The sequence below is a fragment of the Neolamprologus brichardi genome, chromosome 5 (genome assembly GCF_056152115.1).
Source record: "Neolamprologus brichardi isolate AB-2024 chromosome 5, ASM5615211v1, whole genome shotgun sequence".
Lineage (NCBI taxonomy): Eukaryota > Metazoa > Chordata > Actinopteri > Cichliformes > Cichlidae > Neolamprologus > Neolamprologus brichardi.
The window spans coordinates 23,764,387-23,787,679 of NC_142108.1; the positions used below are offsets into that span (position 1 = coordinate 23,764,387).

Consider the following 23,293-nt stretch of genomic DNA (forward strand, 5'->3'; position numbering starts at 1 on the left):
AAAAAAAAAAAACTCTCCTCTGGTCTTACACACACACACACACACACACACACACACACACACACACACACACACACACACACACACACACACACACACACACACACACACACCAGATCTTATAAAGATTAACTTATATATGAATGGTGTGCTCATCATTTGTTTGTATACATGGTTGCATGCATGACTATGTACTGTACAGCATGTACGTTCTTACTTCTTCTATTTGACCTGCACTCAACAAAAGATGTTCAGAGTCTGAAGTTTCTTTAAAGTTAAAATCTCTGACCTCTGCTTTCAGACCTGAACACTCTCCTTGGATGAGAGGTGATAACTTAAAGCTCACCTTGACTTAATCCTACAAAGCTTGAATAACCTCGTTTACTGATAATCTTTTACATGAATTGTGCAGCTCTTAGGCATCCACTGATGTTCTTTTCTCCAATAATCATCATCATCCACAAGCTTACTTAAATTTGGGGGTATTATAGGAACAGATGCCTAATCAAGTCAAATACAATAAAAACAACAACAACAACGAGATTATTAAAGTAACAATCATTCCCACTTCTGGGATGATTCAGGACTTCTTGTGCTTAGGAGTCAATTTCAAAATACAGTTAGCACAACATGTAAATTTCTTTGGTTAAATGTTCTCATGTTTTCTCTGATAGTAGAGGCTGAGTTAATAAATACAGTTTTCAGATGTAACAAGATACTTTTCTGTAGGTATTAAGGGCACCACAGCATCACAAACCATTTTACTGCATCTGCCATTGTGATTTTCGCAGGTGAACAGAAGCAACGTAGAAGAGCTTTCGTTTTTTTTTTCTTTCTTTTTAATATCAGCAGCCACTGGAGAATTGTTCTTCTGCACACACAGTTTCTACTATCCTGGCATATAAGGTCTTGACGGAGTGAGAAGAAAGACAGTTTTTAAGGATAAAGTCAACTTCTCATAGGAAAGATTAAAGTGTTGTTTTATTACAATTGCAAAAATCTGGGTGTTTGTCTTAACCTCCTAGGACTTGGCGTCCACATATGTGGACATCACATTTTGGGTTATTTAGACCAAAATACTCAATTTTGCTCTACATGGGCCTGATATCCACTTATGAGGACATTATACTGCTACTGTTCTATCAAAATTTTAAACGAATATCCTCATATGTGGCTCTTATTTTTCTTAAATACGCCCAATATGCCCAAATATCAAAGAGAAATTAAAAATGCATGCTTTGGAAGAGTTCAGGTCTTAGGAGGTTAAGATTAAGAAAATGGACTGAAGTTTAAGTGGATTGAAGGAGTTAAATGATAAACTGAAGCTGAAACTGCACGCTTGTAATTAATGCTTGCATGCAGGTCACTGTTTTCTAAGAAGACCTTGTTTCCATAATAAAATAAGAGTGAACTTAAGGCTGTGTAACTTCACTTTTCAAGTCAAATCAAGAACTAAAAATACCCGGCACAATACTAACTCTCTTTCTTTTCTTTTTCCCAATACTAAGAAGCCTCTTTGGTAGCGTAACACAATAGTAAATGAAATTAGTGAGATTCTGTAGCCATAAACATTTTACATTTTGTTTCTTGTTGTGTTTGGATTGTGGTGATTGGGGTTTTCCTTCATTTGATCAGCTTTTAAACATCCAAACATGCCCACCATGCAATCAGACAGACACATGAGAAACAATGTGACCATAATAAATGCAGATCTGGTTAAACGATCTGTTGCATGTTACTTGTATATATACTGGCCTCATTATTTAAAACTGACCATATTTAATATGGGCAGGCATGCATGTATATTAGGAATGATGTTATAAAGTCTTCACTACTGAGAAATTGGCCACTTGGTCCTCAGTTTTGGTCTGTGCTATGCAACCTCCTGCAGTTTCAGCCCACACAGATGACAAAAGTCTGCTCGACACATGCTGCTTCATCTGCTCTTCTTTGTGGTGAAGTCCAGCTCTTAGCCAGAAAGTCATCATTAAAATGCAAAAGCATAATAATCCTTTAAAGGTTTCCATAGAGAGAGCCAGAATAAATCATTAAATGAGCACACTGTTGTTTACTGGGGTCACTGTTTCTTTTACAGTTTGTTTCTTCCCTTTAAGTTCAATTATAGTTGTTGTTATTATTTAGACATAACTCATTGCTACTGTAACTGTGGTTAATAATTAATAAATGGAAGCTAGACAGATGAAGACACAGATGACAATAACATTTAATGTAATTATTATATTTATTTATATAAGAAAATGTGTGAAAAAGTGATTGAATGAACAGGTGTGAATGAGGCATGTTGTATAAAACGCTTTGACTGCTCCAGTAGAACAGAAAAGTGCTGTACAAGAACCAGGACATTTATGGTGTTCTGTTTGCATGTTGCAAAGTGTGTCAACTTTATTGAGATCTCTTTAAAAAAAAAATTGGGAAAAAAAAAAAGAAATGAGACATTTTTACCTCTGGACAGATCACCTGTGTTAGATGTTAAGAGTAAAAAGATACTGAGGATTGCTGATGGTTATTTCTTAGTAATGAAGTGCATAAACCTTTCCAAACATTCTAAAGAGATTTGCTTTTGGCTTTTATTGCTGAAATAAATATTGGCTATCCTTAAAATGGTCGTTTCCAGCTCGCTGTGAGCTGTGAGCACAGTCAAACCTTCTGTTTGTGAGGAACAGCAAATCAAAAGGTAAGGAGCTAAAACAGCTAGACCAGGTTTCAGAGAGTGGATGACTGGGAAAGCTGAACCATAACCTGATGAACTGTGAGTCATGCAATCTTCTGAGAAAATAGACAAAGAACTGTTAGAGAAGATCTTCTTTTTCTCTGTGTGTTTACACTTCTCTGCAGGACATGTCAACAATGGAAGGAGAGTTAGAAATCCTGCTGGGAGAGCTACACATTAAAATGAAGGGTGCGAACACACACACACACACGCACACATGGACACACGCTGCCTTCAGAGCCCTGAGCAATTTACAGGTTATCAGTGACACACTATCTCCCAGACATCTAACGTCTGCTTTCACTTGCAGGTCTCATCGGCTTCGCTCGACTTTGTCCAGGAGACCAGTACGAGGTTGGATTTTCTATTTAAAAATCAAGAATTTTCAGCATTTGGACGCAAATAACTTAATGTGCAGGACAAGTGAAAGAAACACCATCTACTGTCTCGTTCCTTCAATCAAGCTTTTAATATTTACATTTTAAATGTACAGCTGAAAGTTCTTTTAGTGTTGATGAATATCATTAGCAGCCTGATTTAGATGTCTGAAAAATGTAAACAGATACATGCATACAAGTGACTTAATGATGTTTTATAAACTGCTCATATATTTTGTAAGTTAAATATATTTAGGCTTAAAAAGTAAGTAAGCACAGTGGTTAGCACTGTTGCCGCACAGCAAGAAGGTCCTGAGTTCAATCCCACCATCAAGCCGGGGTCTTTCTGTGTGGAGTTTGCATGTTCTCCCCGTGTTTGCGTGGGTTCCTCCTCCCACCATCCAAAGACATGCAGCTTGTGGGGAGAGGTTAATTGATCAATGCAAATTGCCCATAGGTGTGAATGCGGGTGTGAATGTGAGCGCAAATGGTTGTCTGTCTCTGTGTGTTAACCCTGCGACAGACTGGCAACCTGTCCAGGGTGTACCCCGTCTCTAGCCCTATGACAGCTGGGATATGCTCCAGCACCCCTCGCAACCCTGAAAAGGATAAGCGGAAGCGAATGGATGGATGAAAGTATAACATTTATGAAGTAGAGTAAGATAGAATTGAATCATTTTGAAATCTGAATCTCTGTCCTGGGGGGATGTTTTGTTTTTCTAACACCAACCAACAATAATGTCAACATAATTTTTTTTTTTTTTTTTTTACAACAACTTCTGGTTCTCATCCAGAAATGTTACTTTGAAGTCCCCCAAAGTACTAAAAAAACCATTTAAAAAAACACCTTTATTTAGAAGATAATTAAAGGACATTTTGACATTTTAAAAAAAACTAAAAAAAAATTAAATAAAATAAGATCTCTCTTTATAAGTTCGTTTATTTTTGCTGTGCAAAAGTTTAAGAAATGGAAAAAATAAAGCAAACATTTTAAAAAATAATGCCGTGAAGACTTTATCAATTTAATCTGAAATGCAACAACTATCACTTAGGTTCTTTTTGTTTGTTTGTACTTTGTATTTTTATTTGTACTTGTATTTAAATTAACATTTCAAACTATAACGTGCCAAATTTGTCAGAAATCCTCCACAAACTACCTGCACTGTCACGAAAAACAAATAAACTGTGAACTGAACCTTTGGACTCTTAGACCAAAATTACTGACTTGGTTGGTGTTTTATGGTTTCTGGATGATGACGTCGTGTCTTAATGATGTCACATTGACAGGTGTTAGTACGACTGGGCCGCCAGCGATGGAAGATCAGAGGGAGGATTGAATCAGATGATAGTCAGTCATGGGATGAGGAGGAGATGGTCTTCCTCCCACACATTCACCACAACTTTGAGATAAAGGTAAGCAGACATGTCTGCAGGTGTACAGCAGTGTAAACACCTATTCCATATTTTTATTCCAGAAATTTGAATACTTCATCTTTTTTGTGTTTTAGGAATTTTGCTATTACAGTGACCTGTATTCCTTTGGGCTGTAATTTCTTCCCACTCTGTGTTTGTTTTACTGTTTGTGTAGGGGAAAAAAAACTTTCTGTGTGTATCTTTAACCAATGGCATCCTTTGTTTTAGGTGACGGAAGCAAAGGGTTTAAGCTGGCTGCTGGTTGGCATGGTAACGTGTGCAAGCGCAGACTTCTTTGTGGCAAGGCCTCAGGTGATGTTGGTGGACATCACAGAGTTGGGAACCATCAAACTGCAGCTGGAAGTGACCTGGAAGTACGAACGCAGACTTCTTACACACACACATGAAAACAAGATAAAGATCTGATTTGAAACTAACCGATGAGGTGATGACGATGATGACAACTCTGAAATGCTGGTATTTCCTCTGCTAGGATTTAAGAGGAGGTGATAAAGGGTGAAGTGGGAATAACCAAAATTCCAAAAAGGAAATGAGAATAATTGGATGACAGATTGAGGAACTAGGTGTGGGCAGCTGTGTAAGAAATTTTAATCTGTAGCATAAAAAAATATGAAAGTTTTATCTGAACTTTTGTCCTGACCTCTCCATCATGGCTCCACTTTTTGTCCTGCTGCTGGTGTAGATATCATGTGTGCAGCTGGTCCACGCGACCGCATCAGAAATGTTCCTTTTTTCAATGAAAGGTGGAAAGAAGAGATGACAGATTTTACTACTGGATAACAAATCATGTTTTTTCCATTTATTTCTCAGCCAACGTAATTTCTTCCTTTCTTTCATTTTTTTAAATAATTACTTTTCCAGATGCTCAAAGCTGTAAAACCAGAGAAAATATCAAATAGAACAAAGCAGGCAACAACAAATGATGTTACAGATTCACATCCACTCGTCCTGCTGAAGCTGTAGCTGCTGTAGCTGCTGTTTTCTTCATTCTCAGCCTCAGTCTCTGCCGCACCTCTAACCTGAGCCAGCTGTTGCTGAGCAGCTGATTGAATACAGAATGAACATTTTACTCACACACACATACACAGTAACACACGCAGACGCACTCCGCTGTGCCCTTGCACCATGACAGATCACATTTCAGGCTTTAGAGGGGCCAGGTGGAGGACGTTTCACAGATCCTTCCCCTGGAGAGATGGAAAAATCACACAAAGCTGTACAAGGCTGCCAGACACACACACAAACAAAAGGCTGCTGTGGCCATACGCACACATACGCCCACTATGCACCTCTGTTAAGCTCAAAAATAAGTAACATTTCACTGCTTTCCCTTCGTTTCTCTTATGCATATAAAATGTAATAATGTGAAAAAATGGGTTCAGCAAATACAAAAAGATGGAAAGAAAATGATTCATTGAAAGCTCAGATTAAGAAGAGAAACAATTTTTAGCAAGTCGAATGTTTTTTAAAATAAAAACCATTCATGCTCCAAATCACTTTTTTTTAATCACATCTTTTTGATTGTTAATGATCACGTTTTTGTTAAATAAAAGTCAGAATGATAGCTTTAGCATATTATCATATCAACTATGATAATAGTTGCACTTTCTGAGAAAACCACCCACTAATAATTATTTTCTCTAAATAAAACAGGCCATGAAAATTACAGTAGCAGTTAGCGCTTCACTTTGTAAAAGGCTTCTAAATGTGAGGAAAGGTAACCAAAAAGCCCACAACAGCATAAAACTTTGCACAACTCTGAAAAGTAACTCATTGAACAGAGGGCCAATGATGACGACCAGTTTAATGCCAAATAGATAAAAACATATGTTTTATATCATACAGTTTGCTGTGCAGTGTATAACCTTCTGTGTGCTAACACCTGCAGTCCATTTGACGGCACTGAGAAGCTGAGGCCGCTGTCTGGAAACAAGCAGTCAGTGTCCAGCAGAAAGAGTTCAGTGTACAGCTGGACGGCACCGAGCACCCCCTCCTTCACTGAGAAATACTTTATTGTACGTATATGTGCACACACATGCACACACTCAGAGGTTTTATTAATGCAAAGCACATGTACTGGTAGCAGGATTCAGCATCAGCCTTTTCATGTCAGTTCTGTTTTTATTCCCTGTTTTGTTATATTGCCAAATTTGTTTATTGTGATATTACCAATGAGTTTTGCTTACGTTTTTATGTAAATAACTCAAATTCATAGCACACTCAGAAGACTGTTTATCCTATTACGTTTTTCAGTCTATGGTGCGTGAGCTGCGGGATCAGGAAGGTTCTCTTCCATCTCTGGTACCCAAAAGTCATCCCAACAGAGGAGGAATGTCTCTGCTCAGCTACCTCTCCAACCCTTCAAACACCTCTATCGCATCAAGCCACAGTCCTCAGAGCCCATACACCCCGAGGTATGATGTGTGAAGTTAAAAGGGTTCAAATGAAGACAGCACAGTGGCTACAGAGATAATACGTATTAGGAATATTAACTGTTTTGTATTCATCAGCTATAAAGCAGTGTTTAGCAGCATTTTTGGCTTGTTGCTGTACAGAATAAAAAACCTTATTTCAGATGTAAGTAATAAGCGTAAGAAGTTAGTGCAACCATTCTGGCATTGTGCTTTATTACACCGTTTTCTTTGAATGTGGTGGAATTATCCAGCATAATTATTTTAGTCAAGACTGCTTTCTGGTCAATTGTCCACAGTCTCTCAAGGGCTCACAGCTACCCTTTCAGCCCGAGTCGAGACACCAGTCTGGGAGGAAGTCGGACTCAGCTGTCGCTCGGAGAGGAAGAATCCCTGGAGATCTCAACAGAGGAGTCAGAGACAAAGAAGAGGGTGGACAAGAAGGTAGACGAGGAGAAGGAGGAATGGGGAGTTGTGTTAGAGAGTCCATCCTTACCAGAAGAAAGTAAAACAGACTCCCTTATGACCTTACAGAGGTGAGGATTCACTCAAGAGAATACAATGTTTAAATATGTTTTTATTGGTTCCCAGAAGCAAAGAATTGGTTACATGTGAAAAGCAATTCAAGGAATACAGGCCACAACTACAGGAGTGAAACAGCATGTAACTGAGATGGAGGGAAAAATGATATATAATGATTGTGAGACAACCAGAAGATGAGGAGGAAACGGAGCAAAGGCAAGAAGTACAACAAGCTTAAAGCAAAACAGGAAGTTACAATACAGGATACAATATTTAACTTACAAGAGGGGAAAAAAAAGCCTTTTTAAAGATGCAAAACCCCACAATTTGAGATGAATCTCTTTTTTTGAGTCAATACTTTCTTTATTGATAATACTTGTTAAAGCTTCAAATGTAAAGTTAACAATGACAATGATTAACAATGACAAGCGGTGCTCCTAAAAGAGCCCTCTAGTGTGGAAAACGGGAACCTTCCTGTTGTTTATCTGTTTGTTATCTATTCTGGTGTAATAAGAATGGCAAAAATCCATTTTAACAATCACAGGTGAAAGTCAGAACAGAGGAAGAACTATGACCGTACCAGCCCGGTTGCTTGATGCAAAGACGCCTTAAACTTGACCAGTGGAAGAGGAACAAATAGACTAGCACAGTACTTCTGGACAGTAATAATAATGTTTTTACCTTTAATGCAGGTCGAGCACTCCAGACATCCTGAGAAAGAACACATGTGGAGAAGCCGAGCCTGAGACCCACAGCGTAGCCCCAAGTCAGGACACAGTCACTGGGCAGGTAAAGAGCCCACACTCGGGTCATAGAAACACTTTGCTGAGAGTCACTTTCACACTGCAATGGTGAACGATAATTAAAAGTCAAAAAAGCAGCTTTACCTGTTGTTTTGATGTCCTTGACTTAGCTTTCTACTTGTTCCAGAGTTCTATTTAAATGTGGGCTTGAGGGGGTTTGTTTTCACTTTTAAAAATAACCTATTAATATATCCTATCTAACAATGACTGTACCTTCAGTGTCAGTTTCAGTGATGATTTGTTTCAATTGGATCTGCTGCTGTGTTTTGTAATTGTATATAAGAATGATACACGAGTGGTGACGTGAACGCTGTGGGAACCCCTGAGAAACAGCACAAAACATTAAATGCAAAGACAAAACAATTGATTTACTGCTGTTTCGCTTAAGCAACTAATTATAACAAATTAGAGTTAAAGATATTTCAGAGTCAGACAAATTTCGACCAGTTTTCTTAAAAGAAGACAAAGAACTGAGTGCATCTAAATGCTTGACTGCATGTTTTTCATTGAGGTGAAAAAATGTATTTATTCAACCTTCAATAAGACATTATGAAGCATTTTTTTTAGTCGCTTTTTGCAGTTTTATCTCATTTCATGAGGCCTTTTCATTTTTCAGCTTTTGTCATCTCCTTTCTGCTTGTGTGTGTTATTTTCCAGCTTCTCTCTTTTCTTCTCTCGCTGTCACAGCTTGTTAAAAATGTGTCCTTCTCGGTTTTGTCACCTCGTGTCTCTTTCGTCTGGTCTTCTCATTTTTAAACTCAGTTTTTCCTACTTTGTCCCAGGACTCCACAGATTGTGAGGAATACTCTGTCACAGCCTTGCCAACACCACCTTCTCAAACCCCAGCTGCACTGCAAACCTCCCCCGCAGCAGCTGCTCCGAGGCTGGCTGTGAGCGGGGTCCAACGTCATGCCCAGGCGCTCAGACTGGGAGCCATTATTGCAGAGCTGGAGAAAATATTACAGGATCAGAGCTGTGCTGACAAGGAGCTGAGAGCCCTGGAGCACCAGATACTGCATCTAGCCACCATACTGAAGGTAGCTGTGTGTATTTATACAAAAACTGTAGAAACGCCTGTAAACACACATGCTGTGAGTGAACGTTCTCTTTCCTCATGTCTTACCAGAACGACCTATCACTGCTGAGAAGCTCATCATCAGAGGAGACTCTGGCTGTTGAGGAGGTGCTGGGTAGCTTTGACTTTCTGTCAAACGACCTGAACGGAGATGATGACGCCTCCTGTTTGGGAAGCCTGAGACTGAAGGACAGTGGGTAAGTTCAGAGACATAAACTTTAGTCTGCAGCGACCTGCAAAAAGCCTGATCTATACATATTTTCTTTTCCCATTAGCATCAGTTCTTTCCAGCAGAGCACGCTGAGGAGTCATGGAATTCTCTCTCAAGGCAGCCAGTCGGCTTCTGAGGAAGAGCTAGTCATCACTCCTCTGACCTCTGGAAACTGGGGTCTTGATCACGCTCTGGAGACTCACCTGGATATCTGTTGCATCCTGCTGCAGGTACAGAATCTTTATTCTCTTTTATTTTCAGATACATGCTCACTTTACTTGAAATTTCATACTGAGATGCACACAAGGGGTCCAACGTTTTCCCCCTAAGCATTTCACATTGCTCTCTTTAACAAGTTCTTCCGAACAATGCTGTTCATGTTTTTGTAGTAAGTTTTTAGATAAATACATAAATCAACAGTAACATTGTTACAGTAAACCATGTCTCATACTCATAGTTTATTAGTACTTAAAACATGACCTGCAGAAAACTGGCAAATAGAAAGTGGAATTAGTAATCAATCAATTATATGGGGGTTGGGGTTTTTCACTCATAAGCGACTATTTGTCATGTGGTGCCGTGTGGATAGTGGATAATTTAGCAGACCCAAATGCACACATGTGAAGACTGAAGTTGAATTCAAAGCGATTATTTAATGTTGAAGCCAGAGATTAATAAAAGTCAAAACCAATAATCCAAAGACAGTTCAAAGTCCACAATCCTTATGTAAACAAGCACAGGCTAAACAGAGCTAGAGGACACAGCTATGGGGGTGACGCAACAAAAAACAAAGGAAGATTGAGGCGATATATTTGCAAGAGGTGATGAGAGAAGAGGAAAGACGTGTGGGACTTAAACACAGCTGAAGACAGTAGCAAAATAAAACTGGGAAAGTAACACTTAATACAAGAAAACATCGGCGCAGAGGAGTAGGGTTAACACAAGGGGGGGGGGGGGGGGGGGGGGGGCTGAACAGGACAGGCGAGCATAGAAAGACAAACTCTGATACAACACTGGCACAAAACAGAGCACAAAAAGGGAACAAACTAAATCAAAACGTCTATAATAACTAAAACAAATACTGAATCCTCGTGACCATGACAGCATTTGCTTGTTTATTCTGATGGCAACCACTTACACCGTAATCTGTTTCTTCCAGTGTACTGGATTACAAAATCCCTGACTCGCATTTATGTCAAACCTCCAACTTACTTTTCTAAATCAAACAAATGTGAACTCTGCTTCCTCAGATGGTAAGAACGACCGACTTCACCCCGTCTAAAGGGGAGCTGCTGGAGGAAATGTCTCTCCAGGCTGAGGTCCTGGACAGAATCAGCTGTCTGCTGCTGGAGAAGAATGACAACATCTCTACACGAGACAGTTAGTGGAAAATCTGTAATCTAAGAACCACATTTGCAGTTAATGCATGAAACAAGGCACATTATTTTATTCACATTATTTTTAAAGCAAATGAGTAATAAATTGAGATTTTTTATTATAATTATCAATTTCACATTTTCAATAAAAACCTTGTCCAGGTTCTTACAGTGATTCTCCTTTTGTTTATCCTCAGTCCTTCCTAAGGCCCAGAGAACGAGGGGTGTGCTGTTGTTCTGGGAGGAGTGTGTGCACGACAACAGCTCTCCTTTCTGTTGCCACATCGACAGCTTCACAAAGACCCTGAAGAAGCGTTACACACACAAGGTGAAGGCCAAGCAGCCCGGTCAATCAGAGAAAGGTACAAAAGCACCTAATCGCCTTAACTACAAATGCTTGAACAAGTCTCACCCCCTTTTTTGCTCCACAGTGGCCCCTGTGACCATGAGTGTTAATTAAAAGACAACGGGACATCCAGTCCCAATCAAAAGTTTAAGACCTCTTGAAAAATGTCAAAAAATCATATTTTGCACGGTTGGATCTTAACAAGGTTCAAGTAGAGCTTCAACATGCAACAAGTGAGACAAAATGTTTTTTTGAGCATGCAATTTATAGGAAACGACGCCAAAACTGAAACAGGTTGTTTTACAGCTGATCAAAAGTTTAGGACCACATGCCTTTAAAAGGCCAAATCTGTAAAAACAAACAAACAAACAAACAAACAAACCGTGGCTTCATCGTCATTTTCTGTCAGGTAGTCACACTGTCATGACATTCTGATAGCAAAGGCAAAAAACTTTCCCTTTTTGAACGTGGTCAGATTGTTGAACTGAATAAGCAGGGACTCTCACAGCGCTCTATCACTGCTGAGGTGGAACACAGTAAGATGAGGGTTATGCAACAAAAAAGTCAATTGGATAACCCAAGAAAAATTTCACCAACACTGAGCCGAAGGAGCCAGTTGGCTGTCTGTCAAGAAACTGGATGATCCTTGACCCAAATTAAGGCCGTTACTGGTGCCGACTGCAGCCCCATAACCATCAGACAGCATCTGAAATTGAAGGGCTTTAAAAACCTTGTCTCCTTGAACGCCACAGAACTGACCGTTTGGACTTTGCAAGAGAGTACCAAACATGGGACATTAAAAGGTGGAAGAAAGTTTTATTCTGTGATGAGAAAAAAATTCAACCTTGGTCGTCCTGATAGTTTCTAACGATACTGGCATGACAAGCAGATCCCACCTGAGATGTTTTCTACACGCCACCGTGGAGGGGGCGCCATAATGGTCTGGGTGCTTTTTCCTTCAGTGGAACAATGGAGCTTCAGGAGGTGCAGGGGCGTCAAACGTCCGCTGGCTATGTCCAGATGTTGCGGAGAGCCTGTGTGGTAACGACTGGGTTTTCCAACAGGACAATGCTTGAGTACACAATGCCTGCAGGACAAGGGACTTCTTATAACAGAATAACATCACTCTTTTGGACCATTCAGTGCGTTCCCCAATCGAAATCCAATTGAGAAGCTTTGGGGATGGGTAGTTTACAAAAATGGACAACAGTTCCAGACAGTAGATGACCTTTTTTCGGCTGTCTTCACCACTTGGAGAAATCTTTCCACTCACCTCATGGAAACACTTGCATCAAGCTCGCTGCAGTTATCAACAAAAGAGGTGGAGCTACTCATTACTGAGTTCATTACTGGGTTTACAGGGTTTTGGGAGGTGTGGTCCTAAACTTTGGATCAGCTGTAAAACAGCCTGTTTCAGTTTAAGCGTTGTTTTCGATAAATTGCATGCTCAAAAAGATGTTTTTTCCCACTCCCATTCTTCTTGTTGCATTTTGAAGCTCTACTTATAACCTTGTTAAGATCCAACCATACAAAATATGATCTTTTTTTTTATTATTATTATTATTTTGCAATTTTTTAAGTGGTCTTAAATTTTCGACCGGGACTGTATTTACAGACTCTCCTGAGTGGGGTGATCAGGTGTCCCACTTTATGAAAGAATGCATGGCATTTTTATCTCACAGTGCCCCACACTGTAATAAAAGTCAGGCTTTTATCCAGTGGCTATAAAAAAAGCAAGGAATGCTGTCCTCATAGATTAAGTGCAGCTAATGTTTTACTGCTGCATATTATGAATCACTAGAAAGTGGCAAGGTTTGCAGACCTGAGAAAATATGAAGGAAATTGCCACAAATAAAAGAAAAGTTTGTCAAAAAAGATGGGTGGATATCTACTGAAACCGATCAGCAGCTGATCCAGAAAGTTTAAAAAACTAAACAAAGCTACTGTAACAGTTACTGTGAGAGAAAATGGAAAAGAATTTTGGCATGAGATCATAAAAAACGTGTGAAACAGCAGAAAAGTAAAAAATGGAAATGTAAGCCATGTGGAAATATCCCAGTAAACTTCATAACTCTTTGAGAAAGTGAGAAAAATGTTCAGGAAAATAACAACTTGAGAAAAGCACAATTTGGATACATTTGTTCAATTAGAAATTGCGCTGCTCGTGTACTTTGTGTACGTTTCTGCAGTATAGACGCCTGCTTATACTTAAAATCATATTTCTCAGCTGATATCATGAAGTCTCACTGTAGCTCAGACAATCTTCAGCGTGTTTATCCAATAATATCCAAAACTATAAAGCCAACTTAAAGCAGGATTCTAAAGAACAGTTTACTCTAATGCAGTGGTTCTTAACCTTTTTGGAGGTACCGAACCCCACCATTTTCATATGCACATTCACCGAACCCCTCTTTAGTGAAAAATAAAATAAGATTTTTTTCAAATTCAAGACATATATATGTTTTTTACTGGTGCACAAAATGAGCCGTGCATGTCACGGCGGAGGCTCTGCCGAACCCCTGAGATCGACTCACCGAACCCCTAGGGTTCGATCGAACCCAGGTTAAGAACCACTGCTCTAATGTAATGTTGACTCAAAACCACCTTGATGTATAAATTTTTTGTGTTTTACCTCCTCTGCAGTGTTTTCTCAGCTCCTGCAGCAGGTTCAGGCGGCCTGCCGGGTGGTGCCCAGCTCTCGGTCAGTCTGCAGCCCGGAGAGAGTCACCCTCTTCCAGCTGTCAGTCTACCTGAAGCGCTGGAATTTCCAGGAGCTTGGAGAGCACATCTCCCGCCTCTCAAAAGAAGGTAAAGCTTCAATTTACAAAGCTGTCAACAGATAAATATATCACTATTATCTACCATAACTTATTATTCGTTTAAAAACCTTCCGTGAAATAAACATATATCACAGTAAGTAATAGTAGTAGCCACATTGTATTTATAACTATAATTTATAACAAAGCACCGTAAGACATTAAACATGGAATATTCATTTTCATATCAACCCATTTTAATAGTTTTATATTTGAAACTTTACAGTATTTATACAGAAGTTATACATGGGAGACATGTCCAAAGACTGTGTTTGGAGGTATCAGTAATGGGATGGTGTTATACTTCTAAGCTTCCAGAGATTCCAGCTCACTAAAGGCATCTGGACCATCTGTTAACTCTACAGCCAAATGGTCACCCCAAACAAACAGGGTGTGTTCTCTTGCATGCCTGTTTATGAGAAATATTTTGAGGTTTACATCTTGTGAGAATATTTCTTCAGTAGTGAAGAATAGTAAGCAGACCTTCAAAGGACTGTGTGAGGAAAATATGAGGAAATATTGAGTCTGCGTTAGAAATGCATTTGTCACAGATGGGGTAAGGAGCCTGGAAATGCAGGATGTCAATAGTTTGAAGTAGTACTTGTGTTTAGTTCAGGGGGACACATGCCTCTGTAGAGGCTCAATAAATTTCAAGAACAAACACACAGTTCCTGGTGTCAAACTATAAACATGAGCACACAACAACTTTTCCGCCTCCCCTTTGCTCTTTCCATTCCTCCACCTCCCCTTGTTCAATCTCCTAGATTTCACTACAGTATACAGATGTCTTCTGTTTATTGAAGTGCTAAACTGCATTTGGTTTGCATACCACTGCACTGAAGAGAAAAAAAAACTGCTTAAACAACAACAGCATTTCTATGCTTGGTTCATTTGGGGACAAATAACTCCTGAAATAAATCTCAGTGGGTGGAGTTTACGAAAGACAAAGAGTGCTAGAGAGATTAGATAAAACATCATTTACTTTTTTTGCTGCAAAAACATTACACAAAGTTCTAGTATGTAATAAAGTAAATAAATAAATAAAAATAAAATATAAGCACATTCTGTTCCATGATAATATTATGCATGTTGTGAACCGGGGCATGTGGCCAGCAGAGAGTGGACCCAGGATGCTTGACTCAAAATCACGGCTTTATTAACGCTGATAAAGGGTGAAGAAAACAAAAACAATAACTGAGCTGGGTAGGAATAGGGAGCCAAAATGGACCGATGGAAGCTACACACACTACAAGGGAGAGGCAGATGATATGTCCACAGGAGGAGAGAGTGGGAGAGCAGAGTGGGCTTAACAGAATCTGACGAGACGGGGGAGCCAAAATTGAACGTCACACACCCGAGATGGGGGACTATCAAAATAAAATGGGAAGTAATGCACACAGAGACCCAGCCTAAGAAATGCAAACTTGACACAGGGACCAGAGACATGACTGAGTGTGGAGACAAAAGGATGAAACACAGAGAGATCATAATGGGAACAGGAAGGGATAAACACAGAGACCGGGACTGAAGACATGTTTACTAGACATCCGCGGAGACGGGACAAAGGGAGACCAGACAAAGACGAGGACATGACTGAGGAGACAAAAAGGGTGACAAAATGCAGAGATGAGGCTGAGACAGACTGAGCACAAAAGGAAACTAACTTGGTCAATTAAGAAACCAAGAACTATAGACAAACTTTGAAGCTTCAGAAAAAACATACTCAAGAACTAGAACATAAATTAAACTTCCAAAGAAATGGAACAAAAATACAAAATATAATTATTAAATGAACGGTCCTCGTTTTCCTCTCCTGTTCCTGACCGGTTTCCATAAAGGGTGAACTTTAAAACTTTTCAGCCAACAGTAATAAGTACGTTTCATAAAGATCATGAGATTTGAATGAAAGCTGCTAAATGGATGTGAGCCCCCTCACTCAGCTCACTCAGTGGTGTGTTGTTTATTATTTTGTTGTTCATTATTATTCATTGGTGCATTTCAGAGTACATCCTCTCAGCCCTGAGTAGCCCCAAACGGCGGCGGGCTTTAAATAAGCTGAGGGGCCGGAAGATCACAGAGCTACTTCCACTGGGATGCACCCTGCAGACTCTCGCCTCCCTGCAGATCGACTCCAACCACAAAGTCTGCAAAGCTGCCACCAACTGCATCTCCAGAGCTGCTGGATGCAAGGCCTTCAGGAACAAGGTGTCATCAAAACAATCGTCTTTTGCAGAGATTAATAATAATACTAAATTTTATTTATAGGCGCCTTTCAAGACACTCAAAGGCACCTTACAAGCAATGAAATATTAAAATCACAGTATGGATATAATAACAATACCAAAACTCAATACAGGAAGGAAGGGCAACATGCAGAAAATCAAAGAGATGTAGAGGTGCGAGGTTATGGAGAGACTTGAAAGTAAGAAGCAGAATTTTAAAACTAATGAGGTATTTTACAGCAAGCCAGTGAAGGAGCTCTCTGTGCATTTCCACTGGAGGAACTCGGGTCAATACGTTCTAAGGAAATTGTTTTATAGCCCACTTAATGGATAATTCTCTCTGAAGGATTTGAACTTTATTGACTGGTCTTTGATATGACAGCTACAATGTAAATCCACATCTTAATATTGGGGAAGGATTTGGGGTCCAAAACATTGGTTTATGGCTACCAGTGTGAATATCAATAAAACAAATGACCAGCGCCTTTATCCCATGTGTGAGAGTGAGAGGTGGGGTAGACTTGGACTCGACAGCTTGTAAGGTGCTTTAGTTTATCACAGGCCTAACTGTCCCTTTTACTAGCATTGCATGAACCTTAATTTGCTGTAGTTAATATTGTTATATCGACAGTTTGTGGTGCTTGGAGCTGAAAAATTAAGCTATACTGCAGTTACTCTTATGACCACTTGAGGCTTGTTCCAAAAATGAGTCAATCCCCATTGACTTCCATGTCAAAATGTCTAACTTTACAGCATTAAAAAAAGCATGCTTACAGCCTGGTATAAAAGAACATTTTAGCCTTTGTCAGTGATTCTTCCTTTTATAGCAACATATAAAAGTTTAGATTTTTTAATAAAATGTCTAATTTGCATACTGGTAAGGCTTAAAGTTGGGGTATTGTTGCTTGTACTCATATTTGTACTGGCATTGGGAGCTGTAGCCATCTCCACCTTTAATTCCAGTCACTGAACTGGATTCCCAAAGATCTAACGTGCTGTTTGGAGCCTTTTGAATTATTTCAATTGAGTAATCTGACATATAATGTGGTCTGCTTTGATGTACGACAAAGACATGTGCTTCTGTTATCGTTAGTGCTTTTAGTCTGTTAGAATTAACAGTTACGTGTATTGCAACCATTCAGTTTATTAATGCAGCTTGATAAGTTTGCTGGCATTAACTGATAAGTTAGCATTCCACCCTCCTGTCCAGATGTGGTAACTTCTGGCTCCAAAAAAACCAACAACAACAACAAAAACATGGTGGCAGCAACATCACTAATCCAAAACCAGTGGATTATGGTACAGTGGCCACAGCCAATCCAGCAGCATAAGTAACACCTCGTGTGTGTGTGTGTGTGTGTGTGTGTGTGTGTGTACTTTCTTCTTCAGGCGGTGCTTTACTACACAGAAAGCCTGAAAAGTATTGATATTAAAATCCAGCAGAGCTCCTGTTTGGCTCTCAAATGCCTCCGGGTAAGCAGAACACAACTCTACACAGTTACAGCAACACTAGGAAGTCCTGTTTTCAGAACTCTCTGGTTTTTATCAGCTAGCATAAGTGTTTGTTTGTTTGTTTGTTTTTGTTTTGTGTTCTTCTGTCAGGCGACAGAGAGTGTGGGCCACATAGCAGATTTATGGAGATCAACAGATGAAGATCTGCGTAGTGCTGCCAGAGAAACTGTCCTCTCCTTTGGTACAAGCGTTATCCCTTTTCATCATAGGGTTATTTTTTTATATACCTATATTGTATTTTTATTTCTTTTATTACTTTTTCTTTCAATCTGTCTGCAGGTAAAAAGGGATACCAGGCCTACCAGAGGATGGACCAGCTAGACACTGAGATGCAGGATGAGGCTTACCAGAACCAAGAGACTGAGATTACGATTTTATAGGAAACAGATCTGGATCAAAGAATAGGCACAAATGTTGTAATGATGGTGGCCAAGAGACTAAAACAAAGCCTATGTCAAAATGGAGAAAGTTTACAAACCTGTCAGGACGTCGCACCTTCTGGGAAAACTTAATTTTCTTTTAAGAATCTGTGGTGCGTGTGCTACCAGAGAAACAACTGCAGAGGAAGATCTCATGATGGAGACTTCAGCTTTCCCTGGATGGATCATTCACTCACTGATGTTGATTAATGACTTCTTATTTCTCCTGTATTGTTTTACTCAGAATTTGAATTTATTTTTGTTAGATATATCTTCTTAAAGAAGACGTCAGCTGTAGTCTGACTTTTTTCTAGTGCTGGGAGTTATTTCACCAACCAGTCGATATGACTGTCTTATTGGGACATGAAGGATAAATATAATATTATTTTCCATAATCTTGCAAGCGTGTATGTGTGTGTGTGAGTGTGTGTGAGTGTGTGTGTGTTTAGAGCAATAATCAGCTACAATAAAACAAAAAACATCACATGAATATTAAACCCTGGCAGATTAATGAAATCCACATTAACAGCCTCTCCTGCCTGTGAGCGCTGAGTCTTGAATTAATTTTAAACAAGAGGAGTCTACAAATCAAGTTATGTCACACTACTCATTTTTCTAATCCTTTTTAAGGCTTAATTGAGAAAAAAAAATCAAATATATCTGAAAACAAATGCAATCTTCCAGGTTTTATATTCAGAATAATTTCTTTTTTATATATTTTCACATGCAAAGGTCCACAGGATAGACTGTGGACCTTTTCATTTTCACAGGAGAAGCATGACTTTTCTATCAAAATCCCAACAAGGAAGGATGTTTGTTTGGGTTTTTTTTTTTCATACTACAAATACAAATGTTTTAAATGATACCAAATTCTCTTTTATCCAATTCTTCTTTGACAAAATGGATGTTTAGACAAAATTGTTCACGTTGGTGAAGGAAAATGTTTGGCCTGCTGCCTTTGTGCCATCACAGAAACGGAGACCGCTGCTGACCTCTGCTGGCTGTTCACATATACTGAGCTGGAGAGGGACCCGAGGAGACGTTTGCCTGCCACAGAATAGATTTGGCTGTGGTTAGAGTGACCTAGGACCTCACTGACCAGACTGTTTGCGAGGCCGTGGGAAGAAAGATGCTGCCGACAGCAAAGCAGTTTAAGTTGTGGCATAAAATGACATTTTTCTTCAGCCTTATTGCGTCCATGAGAACTCTGCATCAATTTTAAGGAATCATGTTTGAAGAATCTGCTTCATGGATTGAACACAGTGTTTGTTTCTGTTGTTTTGTTGATAATAGGATGCAGAATCGTTTAGCTTCCTAAAACAAAGAAAAATCCTACAAAATCTTAAAAACTGTTTTCAGTAAGAAGCAGAGCTGCGCTTTAACCATGTTTGAATTCTGTGTGTTTTGTTTTAGCCCCCTCCCACACAACCAGATGGTGCATGATTTGCACTTCAGGAGAGTTTACACAATCAAGAGGAAAAGATTTCAAAGTCATCTTTGTACACAGATAACATACCCTCGCCCCCTCTTTTGCAAAACTCTGACTGAACACCAGTTATTTGCTGGTCTTTGGTAGTTTTCCAGGTGCTGAATCTTTGAAATCATAATGTTTTCAAAGCTGCTTTTTAAAAGGTTGAGAATGAGAAAAATCAATGTGCTGAGAAAGCTTTGGAAACAAGCAGGAGGGCAAAGGAAGTAAGGTCAGAAGGAATAAATGTGCTTACACTAGGTGAACAAACAAGGCAACATGCTGACATTTATGACATGTGCTAAAATCATCTCAATTTATCTGTTAGCAACCATAATTTTTCCCCCAGATGCCTGAAAAGGTTAATTTAGCCATGGTCATATCAAACAATCCCTTGAATGGCAGATTTGTAAAAAAAGAAAAAAAATTTAGTAAGTTGAATAAACACAAAAGTGAAAGAGCAGACATAGTGCTGGTCAAAATGTCACACAAGACAAAGTGAAAACTTGCTGCTCTGCATAAAAATTAAGACTTGCAATTATTTGTTCCTAAAATTGGTGATTCCAGCCGTGAAAATCATCTCATTTTTTCCATCTGTGTGTCAGACTTTGGTAATTTCTTTGAACTGTGTACCCAGAACTAACAGCAGGACATGGAAACTGAATTTCAGTTTATTTTGAGTCAGATTTATTGCACTTAAAGAATGAACTGAGGAGACTTGCCGATCTGGAGATGGCAGCGGAGCAGGAAAAACAGATTCAGTTCAAAAACTTGGTGTGGGCATCTGAGATTAATATTTAACCACAGCTGAGCAGGAAAACCTGAAGCACAGGGAGAGATGAGTTACTGCAAACTCAAAGCACAGGAAAACCACAAGACTGAAAGGTGGTCGAAGCATCGTCACGACATGAGTGACTAAATTATATCACAGCCAGTGGAGGAGCTAGGAAGGATAAGGCTCAGGTGTGCAGGTTGATTAATCTGGTGGACTGTACCCACAGAGAGGAAGAAAAAGACAGAGACAGGTGAGAACAAACAGGAAACAGGAGCAAGCATAAAAGAAGAGCAGCACTGCATCTGTGTATAAAGGGTTACTGAGATGTATTTAAGACTTTCTGGTGCCATATTTACACAAGTGGAAACAAAGGATGAGCATCCTCCTGTGCTGAGAAATATATGAAATATTTTTTTTAAAAAATGGCCCACCCTCTTTTTCAAACACTAAATGAAAAATTAAATATAAATAATATAAATTAACCTCTACAATAAAAAAGTTAAAAAGTGACAATTTAAGTTCATTTCTAGAATTAGAAGAAATACAGCATGGCAGATATGTTCAAATAAAATAAAACTGCAATAGTAATAATTACATCATCTCCACAGATGATTTAAAAACAAATAAGGAATGGTTGGTTAGTTTTGATGTGTACAATCATGGACAGTAGGTCATGTATTTAGTCTGATTTATGAACACAGAGGTCTGTAGGTCTGATTGTGAAAGATACTTACGTTGTCTGACTTTAACTTGGACTTGCTCTGCTGTTGTAAATTTAAAGGCTGCACTCTGGCCTGGGAAACATGACAAACAATATTTTTTTATGTAATAAAAAAAAAGATTTCTTTGAAGATGTCTTTTCATCTTCAAGAATCAATTGTGTTTTTAAAGAAACCCAGTTTGTGGCATACAATGGAGAAACGCTCACATTTTTAAATCACAAATGTTGAAAAAAATACAGGAGCTCCAGTTTCTTTGAAGAATTATGAATTCATTGTGCATCAGTGTTTGATTTGTAAACAGGCGATACTTTCTGAGCTCTTTCAGAAGCAGGAAAACAGAAAAGGAGGTGAAAGCTGATGCTAATTGCTTTGGGAGATAGGAGCACATCCTTTGCTTTGCTTGCAGTTCAGTTGCATCATTATCATCATATGAAAACCACTTCCAGTTCTAGTTTCCCATCATTAGTCAACCTGTTTGAACCGTGTACAACAGTGCTCCATATAACATGAAACCATGCTTCCACTGGTCACACGTGTTTTTAGTAAACAGGCTATTTGCAGGGTGCATCACGACCAAAATCAATTAGCATAATACAGTCTTCCTGCAGGAAGCAACCATGAGAAGATGGTGAGCAACAACGCCCAGGTAAGCTGTGATGTTTAATCAATGATCAGTTGATACTAAGAGGCCAAATTGTACTAATTATGCCTGATTCCATCACTCCGCTTCTACCAATCTGAGCTACTGATACAAGGTAGGATAGATCCACACCCTTGTGTTATTAATTCTGATCCTACTATCCAAATGTCGCAGCCTGTTGCAACAGGCAACATTTTTCCAATCTTCTGTCCATTTCTGATGAATCCCTGTGAATTCAGGGTCCTGTTAATAGCTAACACCTGGTGTGGTCTTCTGCTGCTGTAGAGATGCTCTTCTGCATACCTTGATTGTAAAGAGTGGTTACATGAGTTACTGTTGCCTCCCTTTCAGCTCAAAGCGGTCTGGTCATTCTCCAACATCGATGATGTGGATTGGACTAAATATTTTGGCCTCTCTGCACCATTCTCTGAAAACTGTAAAGATGGTTGAGTGGGGAAACACCAGTATATCACCAACATGTAGCTCATCCTATCACCAACTCTGAATTACTTCACCATTCTGGTGCTGAGTTTCTTAGGAGTTCATCTTCAGCATGTCTGCATGCCTAAATGCACTGACTTGCTGCCGTGTGATTGGTTGATTCAATAATTGCACTGAGCAACTGAACCGGTAGCCTGCTCAGTCGGTGTGAGTTGGAGCATGTGTGTTCCTCGAGCTCGGCAGTCTGAGGACCCTGCGCAGCATTTTAGCTGTCCTAAGACTGCACTCTCCTGGACAGAGATATCGGATTCGTCCCTGGAATCTTGGAAAGCGTTACAACTACAGATAGATCTGGATCACTTTTTTTCTCTTGACACATGGAATCATTTTAAAACTGCACTTTAGATTTAATGTGTCATCTTTGTCTAATACTTACATTTAATAATGTGACAAATATGCAAAAACAATTTGCAACACAATTTTCCTACAGAAACAAACAAACAAAACAAAAACAGCAAAATGCAAAGCACAACTCTTACTTGCATTTATTTTTTAATCAAAATACGTTTTTTTGTTTGACACAGAACCTCACAGTTTAACACATAAGAGGGAAAACTTTATTTAAATTAAAACCAAAGCAAATATGTTGCAGTGAATGCAATGCGCACTGCCACAGGAGGCCACACACACACGCGCACACACACACACACACACTCCAACAGGTACAGAGTATAAACACTTTAGCCTGTGTCTGACAGCTAAACTTAACACTTACAGCAGTGACACCTGTGGAAACTCCAATCCCCTGTGAAATTTTTAAACCAGTTCTTCAGCCTGCACTCTGTATTGCTCATTGTTGCTGGAAATGCTGACCATAGCCGTTGTGTCTCCTTGTGTATTGCCACATTTTTACACTGATCAGCATGTCATGACCACAAAGAATGCACAGCCATAGCACATTACAGGAAACTTTCATTCAACTACACATCCAG

The 23,293-nt window shown here is 39.3% G+C and overlaps 1 protein-coding gene across 2 annotated transcripts in view; it reads left to right on the forward strand.

Annotated features, from left to right (window-relative positions):
• The window catches only part of ripor3 (RIPOR family member 3), a 57,164-nt gene extending 35,772 nt beyond the window's left edge, over window positions 1-21,392 (forward strand). For both annotated transcript variants that reach the window (XM_006782988.3, XM_006782987.3), the window contains 18 exons: window positions 2,857-2,920; window positions 3,042-3,085; window positions 4,396-4,521; window positions 4,750-4,895; window positions 6,431-6,557; window positions 6,796-6,956; window positions 7,253-7,489; window positions 8,168-8,264; window positions 9,061-9,315; window positions 9,405-9,550; window positions 9,629-9,794; window positions 10,815-10,944; window positions 11,138-11,302; window positions 13,930-14,094; window positions 16,105-16,307; window positions 17,714-17,797; window positions 17,927-18,017; window positions 18,116-21,392. In XM_006782988.3, coding sequence (XP_006783051.2) covers window positions 2,857-2,920; window positions 3,042-3,085; window positions 4,396-4,521; window positions 4,750-4,895; window positions 6,431-6,557; window positions 6,796-6,956; window positions 7,253-7,489; window positions 8,168-8,264; window positions 9,061-9,315; window positions 9,405-9,550; window positions 9,629-9,794; window positions 10,815-10,944; window positions 11,138-11,302; window positions 13,930-14,094; window positions 16,105-16,307; window positions 17,714-17,797; window positions 17,927-18,017; window positions 18,116-18,216 — 2,508 coding nt within the window. In that variant the 3' untranslated portion in view covers window positions 18,217-21,392. The remainder of the gene's footprint in view (window positions 1-2,856; window positions 2,921-3,041; window positions 3,086-4,395; window positions 4,522-4,749; window positions 4,896-6,430; window positions 6,558-6,795; window positions 6,957-7,252; window positions 7,490-8,167; window positions 8,265-9,060; window positions 9,316-9,404; window positions 9,551-9,628; window positions 9,795-10,814; window positions 10,945-11,137; window positions 11,303-13,929; window positions 14,095-16,104; window positions 16,308-17,713; window positions 17,798-17,926; window positions 18,018-18,115) is intronic.
• The last annotated feature ends 1,901 nt before the right edge of the window (window positions 21,393-23,293 follow it).